The 19,946-nt window shown below is 29.1% G+C and overlaps 1 protein-coding gene across 2 annotated transcripts in view; it reads left to right on the forward strand.

Moving 5' to 3' along the window:
- The window catches only part of LOC122505990, a 71,624-nt gene that overhangs the window by 16,812 nt on the left and 34,866 nt on the right, over positions 1 to 19,946 (forward strand). Inside the window, exons 1-2 of one of the 2 annotated variants that reach the window (XM_043617921.1) lie at positions 4,286 to 4,354; positions 7,232 to 7,398. In XM_043617921.1, the coding sequence (XP_043473856.1) occupies positions 4,301 to 4,354; positions 7,232 to 7,398 (221 nt within the window). In that variant the 5' untranslated portion in view covers positions 4,286 to 4,300. Of the gene's footprint in view, positions 1 to 4,285; positions 4,355 to 7,231; positions 7,399 to 19,946 lie in introns of those variants that run through there. The other variant, XM_043617922.1, reaches the window with a different exon arrangement.

The raw sequence follows: 19,946 nt of genomic DNA on the forward strand, positions 1-19,946 counted from the left end.
CTGACATCTCCAACTTTAAACATTAATTATTCAATAAGTAAACATTAATTTGCCCTAAATATGTAATAAATAAATGCTTTAATGATTACTTTTGTTAAATTAAATAAGTTTTCCTAATTTTTTCTTTTCATTATTCACTAAATATGATATTTAAAACCCACTATATTCACTGGAAACTACTTTGTCACTTTTACATATCAATAATTTATTTATAATTGTTTAATTTACATAATATAATTTAAAAATTTAATCTACAAATGTTACTTTATTATTCCCAATAATTTATTTTATAATATTTCATTGAATAATAGCAATTTTTTAAGTCTACCCAAAACCTACCTTAAATCTACCATAACTTGGGTAGATTTACGGTAGCCCAACCCGCCAGGGATGCTTCTGAATTCCGCGACAGTAGTTGAAAAGTTTACAATTTCAATTAACCTTCAAAAAGTTTTCAATTTCAATTACTTTCAAATAACTGCACTCATGACTTTATTTGCTATTTTAAAAAGGAATAATTATTAAATTATCAGTTAAGAGGGTTAAAAGTGTTTAAAAGTCTCTGAAATTTTTAGGTTATGATTTATTGTCTAACAGAATAACAGCCCTGACTCGTTTAAATGACGTAAAATTGGTAAACAATCAATTTTTCATAGCAAGTTTTTCTTTGAACACAAACACTTTTTACAAAATCTGCCACTGTATGTATCTTATAAATTACAAAAATCCAGAAGATTGCTTGAATGCATGCAGAAACGCGGTTCCAATGAAAAATTGAAAAGTGATGTAATGGACAGGCTGTAATAATTTCGGATGGGATTGGAAAGCATTCAGAAAAAAATTTTGTCTTTGTTAACAATTACAAACAGAATTGAATTGCATTCATTTTTAGACGAAACGTGGTCCTATCATGGTATAGAAAAGTATTGGACAGAAATGGCATTCAAAAGTATTGGATAATTTCTACTACACCATACAGAGTTTGAATTATTTCAATCCTTTTCAATTCCTCGCTTCTTACTGGGCAATGTAACCTATTTGGAATTTCCTGTTGACTGTATATAATGTTCAAACTGAGACCAGTTCATTTTGAACTTGACATTCCAAATTCAAACCAGCTGAAAATACTTATCTACTTGTTTGAAATTGGAACTTACGTGACAATAACCAACTTAAAGCAAGTAGGCTCCTGATTCTTCCCGGTTCTACTGGTTCTTTAATATAGGGTACTATTTAAAGTCTAAACCACCTATCCATTTATGTTTATCGAATCTGTCAGGAATTTCAAGTAATTATTAATTATTTAGAGATTTATTTGTTTCAATATTTGCTAAAATCTATTCTCTAAACATCCATTTTACATATTTAACACTTCCTTTTGCTATCAAACACCTTCTAAATAGTTTATTTCCATAAATAAACTCATACTCCATACTTTTACCGTATGTCTACTATATGTCTACCATTTCTCCACTTTAAAAGTGGACATATAGTAAATCCAAATCTGGCAGGGGCGGCAGTATCTCCTCGATGTCACAGCAATATCCTCTCAACATCGCAGAAATGTCACAGGGATATTTATAAAAGCGGACATTATGATACTTTTAAAGTTGATCCGATTCCCTTAAAACTTATTATTCGGGGGTGTTTATGGTATCTGATTACAAGTTTTAGGCAAATCTGAATAAATTTTAATTTTTTCCGACATATTGGATCTGCCATTTTAATTTCTACAAAGTGACTTTAAATTCGTAATCAGCGACCCCAAAAACCCCCGAGTAACAAATTTTAAGCGAATCTGATTAAATTTGAATTTTGTCCGCCATATTGGATCATAAATTTTGAATATTTTTAAAATAACTTCAGATTCGTAATTAGCGATCCCAAAAACCACCGAGTAAAAATTTTTAAGCGAATCTGACTAAATTTGAAAATTTTGAAATAATCTATTCATTTATTTATAACGCTATATAATTTTTTAAGACAATATTGTCAATATTGTCTTAAAAAATTTTTAATTAAAAAAGACCATACGTCAGAAGTAACTATACATATCCCAAGCTGTAATTTTTCAAAAAGAATGGTCTTTTATTTTTAAAAGACCATTTTGGGTAGACTAATATATTGTATTTTTAAATAAGTGAAACAAACAGCCTTCAACCTGAACTTACTATCTGAATTTAATTATATATTCTGATGATCATATCTTCTGAGGAAGTGAAATCAACAATTACCATTTTCATTTCACTCATTTCATATTCACATTGTTGCTCTCATTATTCTGTTCCATTCATTTACTTATTCACACCTTTTGCTTATAATTTTAATAGGTATTTACTTGAATTAAATAATTTTATTCACAAATTTTTTTAACTAATATTGAGTTGAAAATATACTTTATCATAAAAACTTATAATTTATGAACAAATAATTATTTAAAATAAAGTTAATAATTTTGCTTCCACTCAAAGGAAGTTTTATAGTCATGTCAATTTTCAAATTTCTTAGAATCAATTATTTTTACAAATTTTCAAGTGTAGTATATATGTCGTAGGCAAGTAGAGAAATTAGTCAAGTAGCTTAATGCCTAGGAATTAAGCTACATTTTGGCAAATAGAAGAATGGACAGGTTTTGTAAACATTATTTATTTATTGTCAACGTTAATTTGAATTTTGTCTCATTTAATTTGAATTGTAAATATTGAAAATGAAAATTAGTTTCTTGCTATCTGCTTTGAGTAACAGTTGATTTAATATGTGCTATCGATAATGAAGAATAATATTCTAAATCAAATTGAATTTGAAAGTAAATTAGAAGAATGTAAAAAAAACAAGTAATATCGTTGTATGTGGAAAAAAAACATCTCGAAAATGTAAAAAAAAATATTAAAAGATATAAAGTAAGGTGCTGCAAAACATCCATCTTTACTACTTTTATTTAAACACTGCATTTTGTTGCAACAAGTGAAACAAAATTCATATTAGCGTTGACAATAAATAAATAATGTTTACAAAACCTGTTTATAAATCGATGCTTACTATTTTCGGATTTTTCAAGGTGTGTTAAAAATGTAATACGATTACTTTCAATAAAGTTTTTTTGGTCTTAAGATGCCCTCCTTCTTAGAGGCGCCCAGTAAAAAAAAAAGTATTCAGAAAAGAGAAAAAGTATTGGTGGAGACGTTCGGTGAATGTGTTTTCGCGACAAAACCGTATTGGTTTATGGTGAATACATTTTGCTTACCGTGAATACTTTTTTTTAAACTCTCGATTTAAAGATTCCTAAGCAAAGTTGAGAATATTTATAAAGAGCGTAAGTGACCTGAAGTATAAAAATGACGATTGCGAGAAGGAAATAAGAAATTTTGAGAAAAAACGAAAAATTAAATGTGACAAACCTACAACGTATGATGATGAAAAGGAACATTGACGATACCGACAGAAACTTGAAAAATCCAAGTAAATGTATGTGAAACATTAAGTTCCGCCGGTAACGTCAAAGTTCCTTTTAATCATCATACGTTGTAGGCACAGAAAAGCATATGGTACTTGATCAACATTTGACAATCTGTTTGTCACATTTAATTTTTCGTTTTTTCTCAAAATTTCTTATTTCCTTCTCGCAATAGTCATTTTTATACTTCAGGTCACTTACGCTCTTAATAAATATTCTCAACTTTGCTTAGGAATCTTTAAATCGAAAGTTTAAAAAAAAAAGTATTCACGGTAAGCAAAATATTTAGTAGTATATATATATATATATATATATATATATATATATATATATATATATATATATATATATATATATATATATAGTATATAGTATTCACCGTAACCCACCAATACGGTTTTGTCGCGAAAACGCATTCACCGAACGTCTCCACCAATATACTTTTTCTCTATTCTGAATACTTTTTTTTTTACTGGGCGGTCATATATTGTATCTGTTTTGGAATTTGGTTTTTGTATTATTATAACCTATTCATTTTTAATATTTATTTTACTATAGGTAAAGCGAAAAAAAGAAAAGTGGAAGACACATCTATAAAAATACATAATGAAAAAGAAGAAAATAAGCGAACCAGGCACTAAGAGAAAATGAGTAGTATCTTATGACTTATTTTAATCACACTGGAGAAAAGAAAGGAATAATAATTTAAAGATTTTAATCATTATTTCGGATATGGGCAAATCCATAAAACTTTTGACTTTTAAGAATGAAATTTTTTTTTATTAATTTGTATGCACATGTCACTTTGCATACGTGTTCAAGAATGTTTTATCACTACAAATTCGTATGCCTGATTCATTTTTAACTCACGCCGCCAATGTTGAACACTTATTAATCTTTGTAAGTTTTTTTAAAGTTCTTCATATTTCATCAAAAATCTTAATACACTATAAGTAAGTTTGGCTCAGTGGTAAGACTTTTGATTACTCTGCCGTTTGAAATAAAAACTTAGTTAACTGACATTTATATCGAAACGAGAAAATAAGGAAAAACTGTTTGCTTTCAGAACCCTAATAAAAATTAAAAAATTGTTCAATTTAACTTCACATACTGGGTATAATGATGGTGTTCTATTTAATTATGAAATAAAAAATTAATTATTTAAACAAATTATATGGAAAAATGCACTTGCGTGTTTTTCCGAATTAGCGAAAGTTAGGTAAAGTCCTTTGCGTAGTGCTAAACAAAAAGGTACGCGAGCTCGGTCCTCTGATTTGATGTAAAAACTTACCTAACTGACAGTGACGTCATGTGGTAAGGGGGCAGCTGCTTGCGACCCGAGGACAAACCGAGTTTAGCCGAATGCAGTTAAGTAGTCGTTCGGCTCTGTCTCGACTGACTTTTTGATGGAAGAACTTAGGTAATTGCAAGCGTTGCAGATGCAAAGTTTTTATTTCAAATCCAACGCTCGGACTCGACTACTTATTTGATACAAAAAACACACAAATGCCTTTAACTAAGTTTTTCCTTCAAATCTTACATTCGAGCTCGTAGCCTCGTTTGTTTTTTGGACTACGCAAAGTACTTTCCTTAACTTTTTATCAAATATTCTTTCATTTTCTGCAATTTCTTAGATTTTTAATATTAATTTTTTACAAACAATAATTTGCAAAAAAAATTTAAACTATAACTATTAGACGCAGTTTTTTCTTACGAGTTCATTGATACCAAAAAACTCATTTTTCACAAAAATGTCAGTTAACTAAGTTTTTATATCACACGGCAGTATATAACTGTGCACAAGATTCAGGGTTCAAGTCCAGCTTTGTGAAATTTTTTTTTCTAAATAATAAAATTATTGTAATTTTATCTGAATATTACCATAACATTACGTTAATATTACAGAGTAATATTACCTTAATATTACTAAGTAATATTACCTTAATACACTGCAAAAAGAAGTATCTTAATTTAAGATGTTTTGGTAGTCATTTCTAAGATGTTTTGGTAGACACTTTTTAGTTACTTGAAACATCTTAATTTAAGATGTTAAAAGTATCTTTGTACACATTTTCTATGGTATTTTTGGGGCAAAAAGTTTTGAGGTTAACTATGGGCTCTTATGGAAAACACTTTATGTATCTTCGTTTTTAGTAACTTACACTTATGGCGCATCTTACGATTCTCAAGTAACTTATCGCTAAACATCTTATTGCAACAGAAACATCTTAATTTAAGATACTTTAAAGAACTTACAAAAGTATCTTACTTTTCTAAGATGGAAGAAATATCTTCATCACTGCTAAAACGTATAAAGCATCTTAAATATCAGTAAGATGCTTTAGAAAACATCTTATTTTAAGATGTAAGATACCATTCTTCCATCTTACATCTTATTTTAAGATATCAAAAAAGACACCTATTTTTGCAGTGTATTCCTATGTAATATTACATTAATATTACCATGTAATATTCTCTTAATATAACAACGTAATATTACTTCCAGGTGGACATTTTGATATCTTAGTAAGATCACTGTAATATTACTGTGTAATATGACGAATTTCCAATGTAATATTACAGTGATGTCAAGAGAAGCTTACTTGCTGCTTGGGTTTATTTTTATTACTATTTTGACTTGCAGAGTAAATTAAAGTTTAAAAGGAAACTACTTTTAAGTCCACTTTTTGGCTATTATCGGCTATTTTTAAGACTATACATATACATAACGACTTCATACAAGCCTTAGTACCGACTTTTTTAAGACTCTTTTTACAAACTAATTTTAAGTCTGGGATGACTACTTTTTGTTACATCTGAAAATTAGCTTGTTTGTAGACTTTATTGAAAACTTTTTTTTTATGTACCTATTGAAATGTATACCTGGAAAGGAATTTTTTTACTTATCCCAGTAAAAAAAGAAGTATTGAGTAGAGCGTTTAGGAATTGAGTGAAGCTCTGAGCCAATACGGATTCGAGTAAAAACCGTATTGGGACGTTTGACTCAATCTTTTTTTCATCCGCCGAATACGGTCTTATTTTAGCATTAAAATTAAAATCACATGAGCAGAGTACACATTATAAATTGAAAGCACAATTGTCCTGGAATGTAAAAATGCCGATTTCGATAAGAAACAGTGAATATTTGTTAAAAATTGGTGAAAGCAAAGTTTGACAAGCGCGACTGAATTTACCATGTGAATAAATGAAGTGGTAAGTTTAAATGGACGAAATGGACTAAAAGAAATCTACTTTTACCGACCGAAAGTTCCTAGAGAATCGTGGTAAATTCAACAAACAATGAAATTTGTCATTGTTTTACAATTCTCTAGGAACTTTCTGTCGGTAAAAGTAGATTTCTTTTAGTCCATTTAAACTTACCACTTCATTTATTCACATGGTAAATTCAGTTGCGCTTATCAAACTTTGCTTTTACCAATTTTTAATAAAAAATAAAAAATATTCACTGTTTCTTATCTAAATCGGCATTTTTACATTCCAGGACAATTGTGCTTTCAATTTATAATGTGTACTTTGGTCATGTGATTTTAATTTTAATGCTAAAATAAGACCGTATTCGGCGGATGAAAAAAAGATTGAGTCAAACGTCCCAATACGGATTTTACTCGAATCCGTATTGGCTCAGAGCTTCACTCAATTCCTAAACGCTCCACTCTATACTTCTTTTTTTACTGGGGTTCATAAGTAAATGTTTCCAAGAAATTAGTTAATATTATTAGAGTATATTATTAGCAGTCAATATTATTATTTTTTCAGCTGTTAGTCTGTGTCGCTGGCTGCATATTGGCACAGTTTCAAGATGGAGATTCACCACACAAAGGAACTAATACACCAAGAAGATTTAAACCACATACACCTCGAGTTACTCCCACTGCGCAGTCAGTTTTCGCCAACCAAAAATTTAGACGTCCTATACCTTTAAAGTAAGTTTTACTTAAATGTTACTGTTTGTCAAAGTTATTTTCAATTTGGCTGTTTCACTACATCGAGATATTTCGAGTTCGAGTATGATGTCAGATAGCTGGAAGGAAAACAAGCAGACGACACAATTCAATTCTTATTGGAGAAACAAATTTGGCATTTTCTTTTCAATGTTTTGCAAATTTAATGGATTTTAAACACTTTCTATCAACATAGGGGCCGTCCATATATTACGTAACGCTAATTTTTGAAAATTTTGACCCCCCCCTCCCCCCATGTAACACACTGTTACATACATTAGCGCCATTTTTTTGGCTTATCGTAACAAATAGCTTGACCCCCCCTCCCCCCAAAAAGTGTTACGTAATATATGGACGATCCCATATATGTAATTGAAACGAATTCTGTAAAATAATTGTAGTGAAATTAACACTTTACACTTCACAGGAACTTAAAAATATACTAAAATATGTTTTTAAGGTTAGGAACGTCTGTTTACCACTACTATCTCTATGTATAAAATAGTTGTAAACAAACGTTCCTAACCTCAAAAACATACATTTTAGCATATTTTTAAGTTCCTGTCCCAGATAACAATGCGTGCACGCATATTTTTTACCTATTGGTGCGCGCATAAATGCTTGCAAAAATGATTACTATAGATAAAGCTGCTTTGATCATTTAGTGCTTTCCATTAGCACGCACATTCAAGCGCATCACAAAAAATGCGCGCCAGGTGTATCTCCATGGAGGACAAATAATTATAAGCGCAGATATGACGCACGAATGTCTGCCTTATGTTTACCTACTGCACGCATTTTGTTAACTGGGGTGAAGTGTAAAGTGTTAATTTTACTACAGTAGAACCTCGGTTATCCGAGCCTCGATTATCCGAGATTCCGGATTATCCGAGGCACAAAACATGCTCGGATAATGCGGAATAACTCGGATAAAACGGATCGAGCGACTAAATTTGGAAAATAAATTTTACAAAACCACTATTTGTGATCATTGCATTTAAAATTTCGTCCATTTTTGTCATTTAATATTATTCTAACACTTTAAACACATGAAAAATAATTTTAAATTTTGAAATTTTCATTGGTTCCGTGTTATCCGAGTTTTCGATTATCCGAGGTACCTCTTCCCCACATTACCTCGGATAATCGAGGTTCTACTGTACTATTACTTTACAGAATTCGTTTCAATTACATTTATGTTGATAGAAAGTGTTTAAAATCCATTAAATTTGCAAAACCTTGAAAAGAAAATGCAAAATTTTTTTCTCCCATAAGAATTATCCCTATTGAAAATCACCATATGGGAAACCACATAGGAAACCACACAGGATCCTATCTCAAAAACCTTGTAAAAGCCTGCTTCCATTAAGGAAACCACGTGGTTTACTATGTGGTTTCCTAAGTCAAATCATATGGGAAATTGAGACACGATTTTAGTTAGGAATAGACATTGGGAATTTGAACAGTTCTTCTATGCATAAAACCATATGAATTCCCATGTGAAAAACAGTATCATTTATTTATAATTATTTTCCCAAGTCAATCCCCAAGTGAAAAACAGTATCATTTATTTATAATGATTTTCCCATGTCAAATCCTAAACAAAATCCCATGTGAAAAACATTATCCGCCTTATTGAATATCCCTACATGGGAATCCACTTGGAATTTTACAAGGGATTTCACATAGGATTTTATATGGGAATTGACATAGGATTTAATGCAAGAAATCACCTAGGATTTAATATGAGATATCACATACTATTTTATTAAAGAACCAATGATGAAATTTTCAAAGGATTAAAAATTATTTAATAAAAAATTAAATAATAAATAGTATTAGTGTTACAAGTCATCAAAAAAGTAAAAAAATCGATAATTTGAAACACGTACTCTGTGCACAGGTTCTCAGCTCTTATATACTTCCAGAATCGTCTCAACAGCGAGAGAAGTCACTTTCGCCACCTAGCGGTGAAAGTATAGGAGGGACAGTAATCTTTAACATTACTAAGGAAACCATGTGGAATACCTAAGTAAAATCCCATGTAAATCCCCACATAGAAAACCACATGGAATCCTACGTAGTATTCCACATGGTTTCCTTAGTAATGTTAAAGATTACTGTCGCTCCTATACTTTCACCGCTAGGTGGCGAAAGTGACTTCTCTCGCTGCTGAGACGATTCTGGAAGTATATAAGAGCTGAGAACCTGTGCACAGAGGACGTGTTTTAAATCATCGATTTTTTTACTTTTTTGATGACTTGTAACACTATAATACTATTTATTATTTAATTTTTTATTAAATAATTTATAATCCTTTGAAAATTTCTTCATTGGATCTTTAATACAATAGTATGTGATATCTCATATTAAATCCTAGGTGAAATCTTGCATGAAATCCTATGTCAATTCCCATATAAAATCCTATGTGAAATCCCTTGTAAAATTCCAAGTGGATTCCCATATGTAGGGATATTCAATAAGGCGGATAATGTTTTTCACATGGCATTTGGTTTAGGATTTGACATGGGAAAATTTAAAAAAAAGGAAAAAGGATTTCACTTGGGGATTGACTTGGGAAAATAATTATAAATAAATATGATACTGTTTTTCACATGGGATTTGGTTTAGGATTTGACTGGAAAAAACATGCAGGATTTCATGTGGGAATTCATATGGTTTTATGCATAGAAGAACTGTTCAAATTTCCCATGTCTATTCCTAACTAAAATCGTGTCTCAATTTCCCATATGATTTGATTTAGGAAACCACATAGTAACCCGGTAAGAAGCGTAGAATTCAAAAGAATTCAAAAGTTGTATTCTTCTTAATAGGCGAATTTACCTCGGAGCTCTATACCACGGGAACCATGAAAAATTCCAAAAAAATCTATTATTCTGAATTGACTTCACAAAAATATGAAACGCGTATTCAAAAGAATCAGAATCTACAGCAAATCAGTAGAAATTTCTATTCCACTGAATTGACTCACTACCACTCAAGATTCCACTAGAAAGTGAGGTTAGGTTTCAAAACTTGACAAACATTGAACATATGAAAATTCCTTTCAGTAAGAGCATTTTATAGTTTATCGTAAGCACTTTACGTTTTTAACCATATTTTCACTAGTTTTAATATTTAATTTTAATAGTTTAGCACTGAAATTACAATGAAATTCACACGACGCGAAATATAACTGTCACTGCGTTTTATTTTAAGACAATAACTAGAGAAGCTCCTATAGACAATTGGAAAGATTAATCTTTTCCAAATTGTTTGTCAAAAGTTGTATTCCTTTTAATGCGCTTCTGAAATTCGAAGCAGTTTATTGAGAAGAATAAACATTTCATATTTACTCGTCGAACATTCTATTCTTTTGAATTGACTACCTAGAATCGTTAGAAGTCAATTCAGTCAATTCAAAAGAATAGAACTCCATATTTTTTCAAGAACTTTTAATACCATAAAACTTTGCGCATTAAGAAAAATATAAAATTTGGATTCTTTTCTATCTGCAAATCGACGTGAGCAATAGAGAAGAATTGATTTTTCTAAAATTTTGATGGTTCCCGTGGAATAGAGCTTCGAGGTAAATTCGCGTATTCAGAATAATTCAAAATTCTCGTTTTCAAGCATATTTTCTGAAAATTAAATTCTTTTCTATTCTACGGTTCTTACCGGGAAACCATGAGGTTTCCTCAATGGAAGCAAGCTTTTACATGGTTTTTGAGATGGGATCATGTGTGTTTTCCTATGTGGTTTCCTATGTGGGGATTTTTAATAGGGTAGCTGATTACGAATCTGATGCCAGATTTTCAAAATTCGAAATGGCGGATCCAACATGACGAATGACAAATTTAACAACTAATTGGATTAGCTATTGAAACTCGTTACTTCGGGACCAGTAATAAGGGGTGAATTAAAGTGGATTGGTACTTTTATACCCTTAAATTCCAAACCAATTCCGTTTTTGTCAGCAATCTTAAAGAATTCCTTATCTATTGTTAAGTTGACAATTTCTATCCAATTCAAATCTCTGTAACGAGAATTTTGAATTATTCTGAATACGCGAATTTACCTCGAAGCTCTATTTCCACGGGAACCATCAAAATTAAAAAAAATAAATTCTTCTCTATTGCTCACGTCGATTTGCAGATAGAAAAGAATCCAAATTTTATATTTTTCTTAATGCGCAAAGTTTTATGGTATTAAAAGTTCTTGAAAAAATATGGAGTTCTATTCTTTTGAATTGACTGAATTGACTTCTAACGATTCTAGGTAGTCAATTCAAAAGAATAGAATGTTCGACGAGTAAATATGAAATGTTTATTCTTCTCAATAAACTGCTTCGAATTTCAGAAGCGCATTAAAAGGAATACAACTATTGACAAACAATTTGGAAAAGATTAATCTTTCCAATTGTCTATAGGAGCTTCTCTAGTTATTGTCTTAAAATAAAACGCAGTGACAGTTATATTTCGCGTCGTGTGAATTTCATTGTAATTTCAGTGCTAAACTATTAAAATTAAATATTAAAACTAGTGAAAATATGGTTAAAAACGTAAAGTGCTTACGATAAACTATAAAATGCTCTTACTGAAAGGAATTTTCATATGTTCAATGTTTGTCAAGTTTTGAAACCTAACCTCACTTTCTAGTGGAATCTTGAGTGGTAGTGAGTCAATTCAGTGGAATAGAAATTTCTACTGATTTGCTGTAGATTCTGATTCTTTTGAATGCGCGTTTCATATTTTTGTGAAGTCAATTCAGAATAATAGATTTGTTTGAAATTTTGGTTGTTCCCGTGGAATAGAGCTGCGGCGAGGTAAATTCGCCTATCAAGAAGAATACAACTTTTGAATTCTTTTTAATTCTATACGCTACTTACCGGGTTAACTTGTTATAATAGAGCAATTCCACGCCAAGTGATCATAAGAATTTTTGATGATTTTAGCAATATTAAAAATACTTTCAGAATTTGTTCCTTTTTATACATGGAATAAAATTGTATAAAAGTTTTTTAAAAATTTTTTGAGTTTCCTCTTACTTAAAATTTTGGTTGGTTTTTCAAAAAAGGCACATAACTTTTTTTTCTTGTTAACCGCTTAAGATACTTTTTTTTGGAAAATACTCATAATAAGAAGTACTTTAAAGAAAAAAATTTAAAAAAAAAATTTTTTTTGCCTGAAAAAAATTTCAAAAAATTTTTTGAATTCAAATTTTGAAAAAAATATATCTTCGATTTGAAATTTTTTTTTGGTAAATATTGTCAATAAAGTAAAGAATATTTCCTGTAAATTTAATTATGGGAAAACAATAACTTTATGAGAAATAAAATAAAGAGTCCAGCGCGGTGTGCCGGGACTTGTGCATGTATTCACTTATGGCGGCGCAAGTTTCGTTTTAAATCACTGTACAGGTCACAATTGAGGGTTTGGATCGAAGAACCGACGCTTGTAAACGCACAGAACATTGCGAAGCGTCGGTTCTTCGATCCGAGCCCTCAATTCTTTACCAAAACGCTTTTTCTTTTTTTCTATATCTTCGTAATTAAATTCTCTATCGATCTCTCAACCCTTATTTTTGAATTTTTGTTTTTAAACATTTTTTAAATAACAATAAGTATTAAAAAAATCATAAAATCGTAAAATATATTTTTAAGTTTTATTGATTAAGAAAATTATTTAATAAACCTATTAAAATAATGTTTGATTGATAAAAAATAAATTAATTAAACACTTTTTAATTAATTAATTGTTGTTATTTTTTATAAACTGTATTTAGGCCTAGAAATTACTAGTTTCTTCTCAATTGTACAATTTTTCATGAGTAATATATCTACTGATGATAAAAAACAATTATTTATTAAAACATTGTTTAAACAATTAATTGTTGCTATTTTTTCATGAACTATTTATACACGGAGAAAAAAATGCTGTTGAATCAATGACATATGGGTTTGATTCATTGAATAGTGTCATAACGGGCTGCCTAACGTATATGCTGTTGTTTTGAAAGCACCGATTCTAATGATTCGATAGTATCACTTTCTTTGAAACAAAAGCATATTTCTTAAATTGACAGCATACTATGTTAATTCGAAGGTGAATCCTTTTGAATCAATAAACAACATTTTTTAATTTAACAGTATATGCTTTTGAGTCAATGACTATAACTTTTAAATTTAAAAGCATCATTTTTATGATTCAAAAATTTGTACTCTTAATTTTTTTAGTTGTTGCTATCGATTGAATAACACCATACTGTTAATTCAATTCTTTTATGTGGTTAAATATATACCAACGATAAATTGAAAAAAGGGAATTTTTGTTCACATGTTTTTTATATACTATAATTAATTCTCACACCTTTAACACAACACTTTTTATACACATCTTTTTTTCAATTTTTCACACTAACATATACATCTTTATTATTATTTTCATTTTTTCCAACGGCTAAACACACACACACATACACATTCAAACACACTTATCTTTTTTAGTCAGAAAAATACGGCTATTCCCAAGCGGTCACCCATCCAATTAGTAACCGCGACCAACGACGCTTAACTTCCGTGATAGACGAGAACCGCCGCGCTGCAATGTAATACATCCGCTTCTCAACGTTGGGCACTTACTTTGTGGTTAAATACCGTGCTCGAGATTTTTCGCGTATATAAGGGAATTTATATAGGGAATTTATATTTAACTAGTCATTAATTAATTAAAAGAATTTAAATAATACTTTTTTATATTGGAATCTCAAAAACGACAGGTTTAATAAACATATAAATATATGTGGGTAAGTATTTCAATAAATTTAGTACCTGTCAATGTCTCAAAACATAGTGTTCTTATTTTATAGCATATGCTATAGGCAGTCCGCAATAGCACCACTCATTGAAACGAAAGCATACCCGTGTAGAAATTTCCCCATTTGTCCCTATCTCTAGTAGGGACCTCGCTAGATTCTGACTAGAATCTCTAGTCTAGAAAAACTAGTCGGGCTTCAATCAAATTCTAGTTAGATAATTCAGACTGGAAAAAACTCACTAGGACCTTATCGATTTCAAACTAGACAAACTAGTGTAAAAGTATGACATACATAAATTATCTTTCTATAGATATAAATAATTCAGATTAATAGATAGAAAAACTTACTAGCATTATTTATTAAAAAATTTTGCATATTATTTAATTATTTAATTTTTTAACATTTTTTAAACAAAATTTTAAATATTGTAGAATATTTTTACAAAAAATTCCAATAAAGCAATTTTATTAAATAAAAATCTTTTATTTAATATGTAAATTAAAAGAATAAAACATAAATAAATATTAATTATGTGGGTATAACTAATTTTTATTACCTAAATATTGTAATATTATTCGTAAAAATAATTTTTTTTTAAAAAGATATGTATGTGCAATTATACTTTAAAATGTTTTTCACAATTAATGCAAGTATTTAATAATAATTAAAAAGATGCTATAATATTATAATTACAATAATAAATTGAATAATATAATTATAATAATTATAGTAAATATAAAAAGCACTGCAATTAGTAATGTTTAATTTTTCAATAATGTCATAATTAATTATTATTAACTATCATTAGGAATGCAGAGTTAAATAAGAGTGATGAATAATAACTCCCTAAAATTCAAAATACATATTATGAATTAATTATATCTATAACGTTATTGAAAAATTAAACATAACTAATTTATTACATTACTTTTTATATTTTTATATTTACTATAATTGTTTTAATAAATAATAATAATAATAAATAATATAATAATAAATAATATATTACAATATTTAGTTAATAAAAATTAATTATATCCACATAATTAATATTTATTTATGGTTTATTCTTTTTTAATTTACTTAATAAATAAAAGATTTTGTTTAAATAATTAAAAAATTAAGTAATCAAATAATATGCAAACTTTTTCAATAAATAATGCTTGTAAGAATCATCTAACTAGAATTAGATTGGAACCCGACTAGTTTTTCTCGACTAGAGATTCTAGTCAGAATCTAGCGAGAGCCCTACTAGAGATAGGGACAAATGGCGGAATTTCCAAACGGGATGTACTTTAAGCGGAAGTCCATCCAACCTATCATGGCCGAGAGGTATGTGTATCCGTCTGGTGTCCCCAAGGTCCAAGGTTCGAACCCTCATAGGCACGAGATTTTTCGTGTGCAACAATCATTAATAATGTTAATATGAATGGAGAATTCAATTATAAATAAGTTAAGTTGAAAAATAATAATTTTTAAAACCGGTAGAAGTGAACTAGAACTTCTAGTCGGGGCCCTATCAACTAGAGCGTGACAAAATCGACTAGAACCCCACTAGTTTCTCTAGTTGGAGCCCTTTTTCAAATGGGGTAAACTGGTGAGGTCCCCACTAGAACCCGACCACCATTTCTACACGGGAAAGTTCGTCTTATTCCCGTCTTAAGTATGATTTATTATTGATAATTTATGAGTTATATAAACAATTCTATAAACAAAAAATTGGTTTAATAAATAATGAACATAGATTTCATGAATTACAACTATGGGTTTAAATAGTGTTATATTTTATTAAGACACTGAAAAAAAAGTGTTGTTGAATCAAATATCTCCATGCTATTGAATTCCCCGTCATTGATTCAATGACACATTTATTAATCGAAAAGTATATTGCTTAAAATGAAAAAATGAAACTGTTTAAATTAAAAGTACGGTACTGTAGAATTAATGATATTGTGCAAATTGTTTCTATAGTTCATCTATACATAGCAACAGAATAATTTATTGCTTCTTTGACATTATTCATTTGAAGCATCTAATAGATAAATTTGAAAAAAATGCATGTAAATTTAAATCAAATAAAAAATTGTTTGCTCTAAAGAAGCGCGCTCTGAAAACGAAAGCATACCCGTGTAGAAATGGTGGTCGGGTTCTAGTGGGGACCTCACCAGTTTACCCCATTTGAAAAAGGGCTCCAACTAGAGAAACTGGTGGGGTTCTAGTCGATTTTGTCACGCTCTAGTTGATAGGGCCCCGACTAGAAGTTCTAGTTCACTTCTACCGGTTTTAAAAATTATTATTTTTCAACTTAACTTATTTATAATTGAATTCTCCATTCATATTAACATTATTAATGATTGTTGCACACGAAAAATCTCGTGCCTATGAGGGTTCGAACCTTGGACCTTGGGGACACCAGACGGATACACATACCTCTCGGCCATGATAGGTTGGATGGACTTCCGCTTAAAGTACATCCCGTTTGGAAATTCCGCCATTTGTCCCTATCTCTAGTAGGGCTCTCGCTAGATTCTGACTAGAATCTCTAGTCGAGAAAAACTAGTCGGGTTCCAATCTAATTCTAGTTAGATGATTCTTACATGCATTATTTATTAAAAAAGTTTGCATATTATTTGATTACTTAATTTTTTAATTATTTAAACAAAATCTTTTATTTATTAAGTAAATTAAAAAAGAATAAACCATAAATAAATATTAATTATGTGGATATAATTAATTTTTATTAACTAAATATTGTAATATATTATTTATTATTATTATTATTTATTAAAACAATTATAGTAAATATAAAAATATAAAAGTAATGTAATAAATTAGTTATGTTTAATTTTTCAATAACGTTATAGATATAATTAATTCATAATATTTTGAATTTTAGGGAGTTATTATTCATCACTCTTATTTAACTCTGCATTCCTAATGATAGTTAATAATAATTAATTATGACATTATTGAAAAATTAAACATTACTAATTGCAGTGCTTTTTATATTTACTATAATTATTATAATTATATTATTCAATTTATTATTGTAATTATAATATTATAGCATCTTTTTAATTATTATTAAATACTTGCATTAATTGTGAAAAACATTTTAAAGTATAATTGCACATACATATCTTTTTAAAAAAAAATTATTTTTACGAATAATATTACAATATTTAGGTAATAAAAATTAGTTATACCCACATAATTAATATTTATTTATGTTTTATTCTTTTAATTTACATATTAAATAAAAGATTTTTATTTAATAAAATTGCTTTATTGGAATTTTTTGTAAAAATATTCTACAATATTTAAAATTTTGTTTAAAAAATGTTAAAAAATTAAATAATTAAATAATATGCAAAATTTTTTAATAAATAATGCTAGTAAGTTTTTCTATCTATTAATCTGAATTATTTATATCTATAGAAAGATAATTTATGTATGTCATACTTTTACACTAGTTTGTCTAGTTTGAAATCGATAAGGTCCTAGTGAGTTTTTTCCAGTCTGAATTATCTAACTAGAATTTGATTGAAGCCCGACTAGTTTTTCTAGACTAGAGATTCTAGTCAGAATCTAGCGAGGTCCCTACTAGAGATAGGGACAAATGGGGAAATTTCTACACGGGTATGCTTTCGTTTCAATGAGTGGTGCTATTGCGGACTGCCTATAGCATATGCTATAAAAATAAGAACACTATGTTTTGAGACATTGACAGGTACTAAATTTATTGAAATACTTACCCACATATATTTATATGTTTATTAAACCTGTCGTTTTTGAGATTCCAATATAAAAAAGTATTATTTAAATTCTTTTAATTAATTAATGACTAGTTAAATATAAATTCCCTATATAAATTCCCTTATATACGCGAAAAATCTCGAGCACGGTATTTAACCACAAAGTAAGTGCCCAACGTTGAGAAGCGGATGTATTACATTGCAGCGCGGCGGTTCTCGTCTATCACGGAAGTTAAGCGTCGTTGGTCGCGGTTACTAAATGGATGGGTGACCGCTTGGGAATAGCCGTATTTTTCTGACTAAAAAAGAGAAGTGTGTTTGAATGTGTATGTGTGTGTGTGTGTTTAGCCGTTGGAAAAAATGAAAATAATAATAAAGATGTATATGTCAGTGTGAAAAATTGAAAAAAAGATGTGTATAAAAAGTGTTGTGTTAAAGGTGTGAGAATTAATTATAGTATATAAAAAACATGTGAACAAAAATTCCCTTTTTTCAATTTATCGTTGGTATATATTTAACCACATAAAAGAATTGAATTAACAGTATGGTGTTATTCAATCGATAGCAACAACTAAAAAAATTAAGAGTACAAATTTTTGAATCATAAAAATGATGCTTTTAAATTTAAAAGTTATAGTCATTGACTCAAAAGCATATACTGTTAAATTAAAAAATGTTGTTTATTGATTCAAAAGGATTCACCTTCGAATTAACATAGTATGCTGTCAATTTAAGAAATATGCTTTTGTTTCAAAGAAAGTGATACTATCGAATCATTAGAATCGGTGCTTTCAAAACAACAGCATATACGTTAGGCAGCCCGTTATGACACTATTCAATGAATCAAACCCATATGTCATTGATTCAACAGCATTTTTTTCTCCGTGGAGAAAGTGAAATGTAGTTACAATTTTGGTTTTAATAAGTCATAAATTGTGTTATTGTTGAAATATAATACGTGAAATTATTTTATTCTAAATTTTAAATTTAAAACTAAGTGAGCGGCTTTACCCCGACTTCACGTGAGCGACTTTACCCCGAGTGTATTCCTCACATTTCAGAATAAATTTAATTAAATCTTTTTAAAATAAGACAAAACTATATATGTACTTCGATGAAGGACATCCAATAGCAACAAAAAAAATTTCCCAGATAAATTAAGACTCAAAAATAATGATCGAAAAACTTAAAAATCCAAAATACGTTTTTTTCTGACACCTCTAAAAACATTTGATCGTCTCTGATTCTGTGTTGTTCTGTGTTGAATTCATGAAACTAAACAAAAGTTCGTTAATATAAGTTGAATGTTAAGTACTATTCACAGTACCAATATCTCCATCTTAAGTTGAGTTCATAGCGTTAAATCGCTAGTGAGCGGGTTTACCCCAGTCTCCCCTATATAATTAATAAATGTATTAGAGGCGAGCAGTAAAGGTCATATCATCTTTTAAAATACACTGATATAGGCGCTACTTAGTTAGCGCAACGCAAAAAACTCGTAGCGCAAACTTCAAAAATTTTTTTCTCAAAAACATCAAAAACACGGAGAGAAATTTATAGTAGTGGGTAACATAATTGTGGTTAGGGTGACCATCTTTAATGCTACAAATACGGACAGCTATCTAGATAGTCACCGTTACCATCAATATCTTTAGGAGTAACATCTTGGTAGTACGGGGTAGCATAACTATATTTTTTTAGCATCTGTGATGGTTGGCAGTAGCATAATGATAGTATCGTGTAACATCATCTTTTTAACATCAAAATCTGACTATCCATTTCTCTCAGTGAAGAACTTCGTTAAAAATTTAACCACTTATTAAGGAAGGTTTAAATTTTGAGAAAATAATTTTTTTAGGAAACTCCATGATGTCCTTAGCATATTTTTTTAACAATAAAAAATTATTGTTTAAACAAATTATTGAAAATTTAATTTTTCTTAACTTTTTTTTAATATTA

The sequence above is a fragment of the Leptopilina heterotoma genome, unplaced genomic scaffold (genome assembly GCF_015476425.1).
Source record: "Leptopilina heterotoma isolate Lh14 unplaced genomic scaffold, ASM1547642v1 Lhet_384, whole genome shotgun sequence".
NCBI classification, from domain to species: domain Eukaryota; kingdom Metazoa; phylum Arthropoda; class Insecta; order Hymenoptera; family Figitidae; genus Leptopilina; species Leptopilina heterotoma.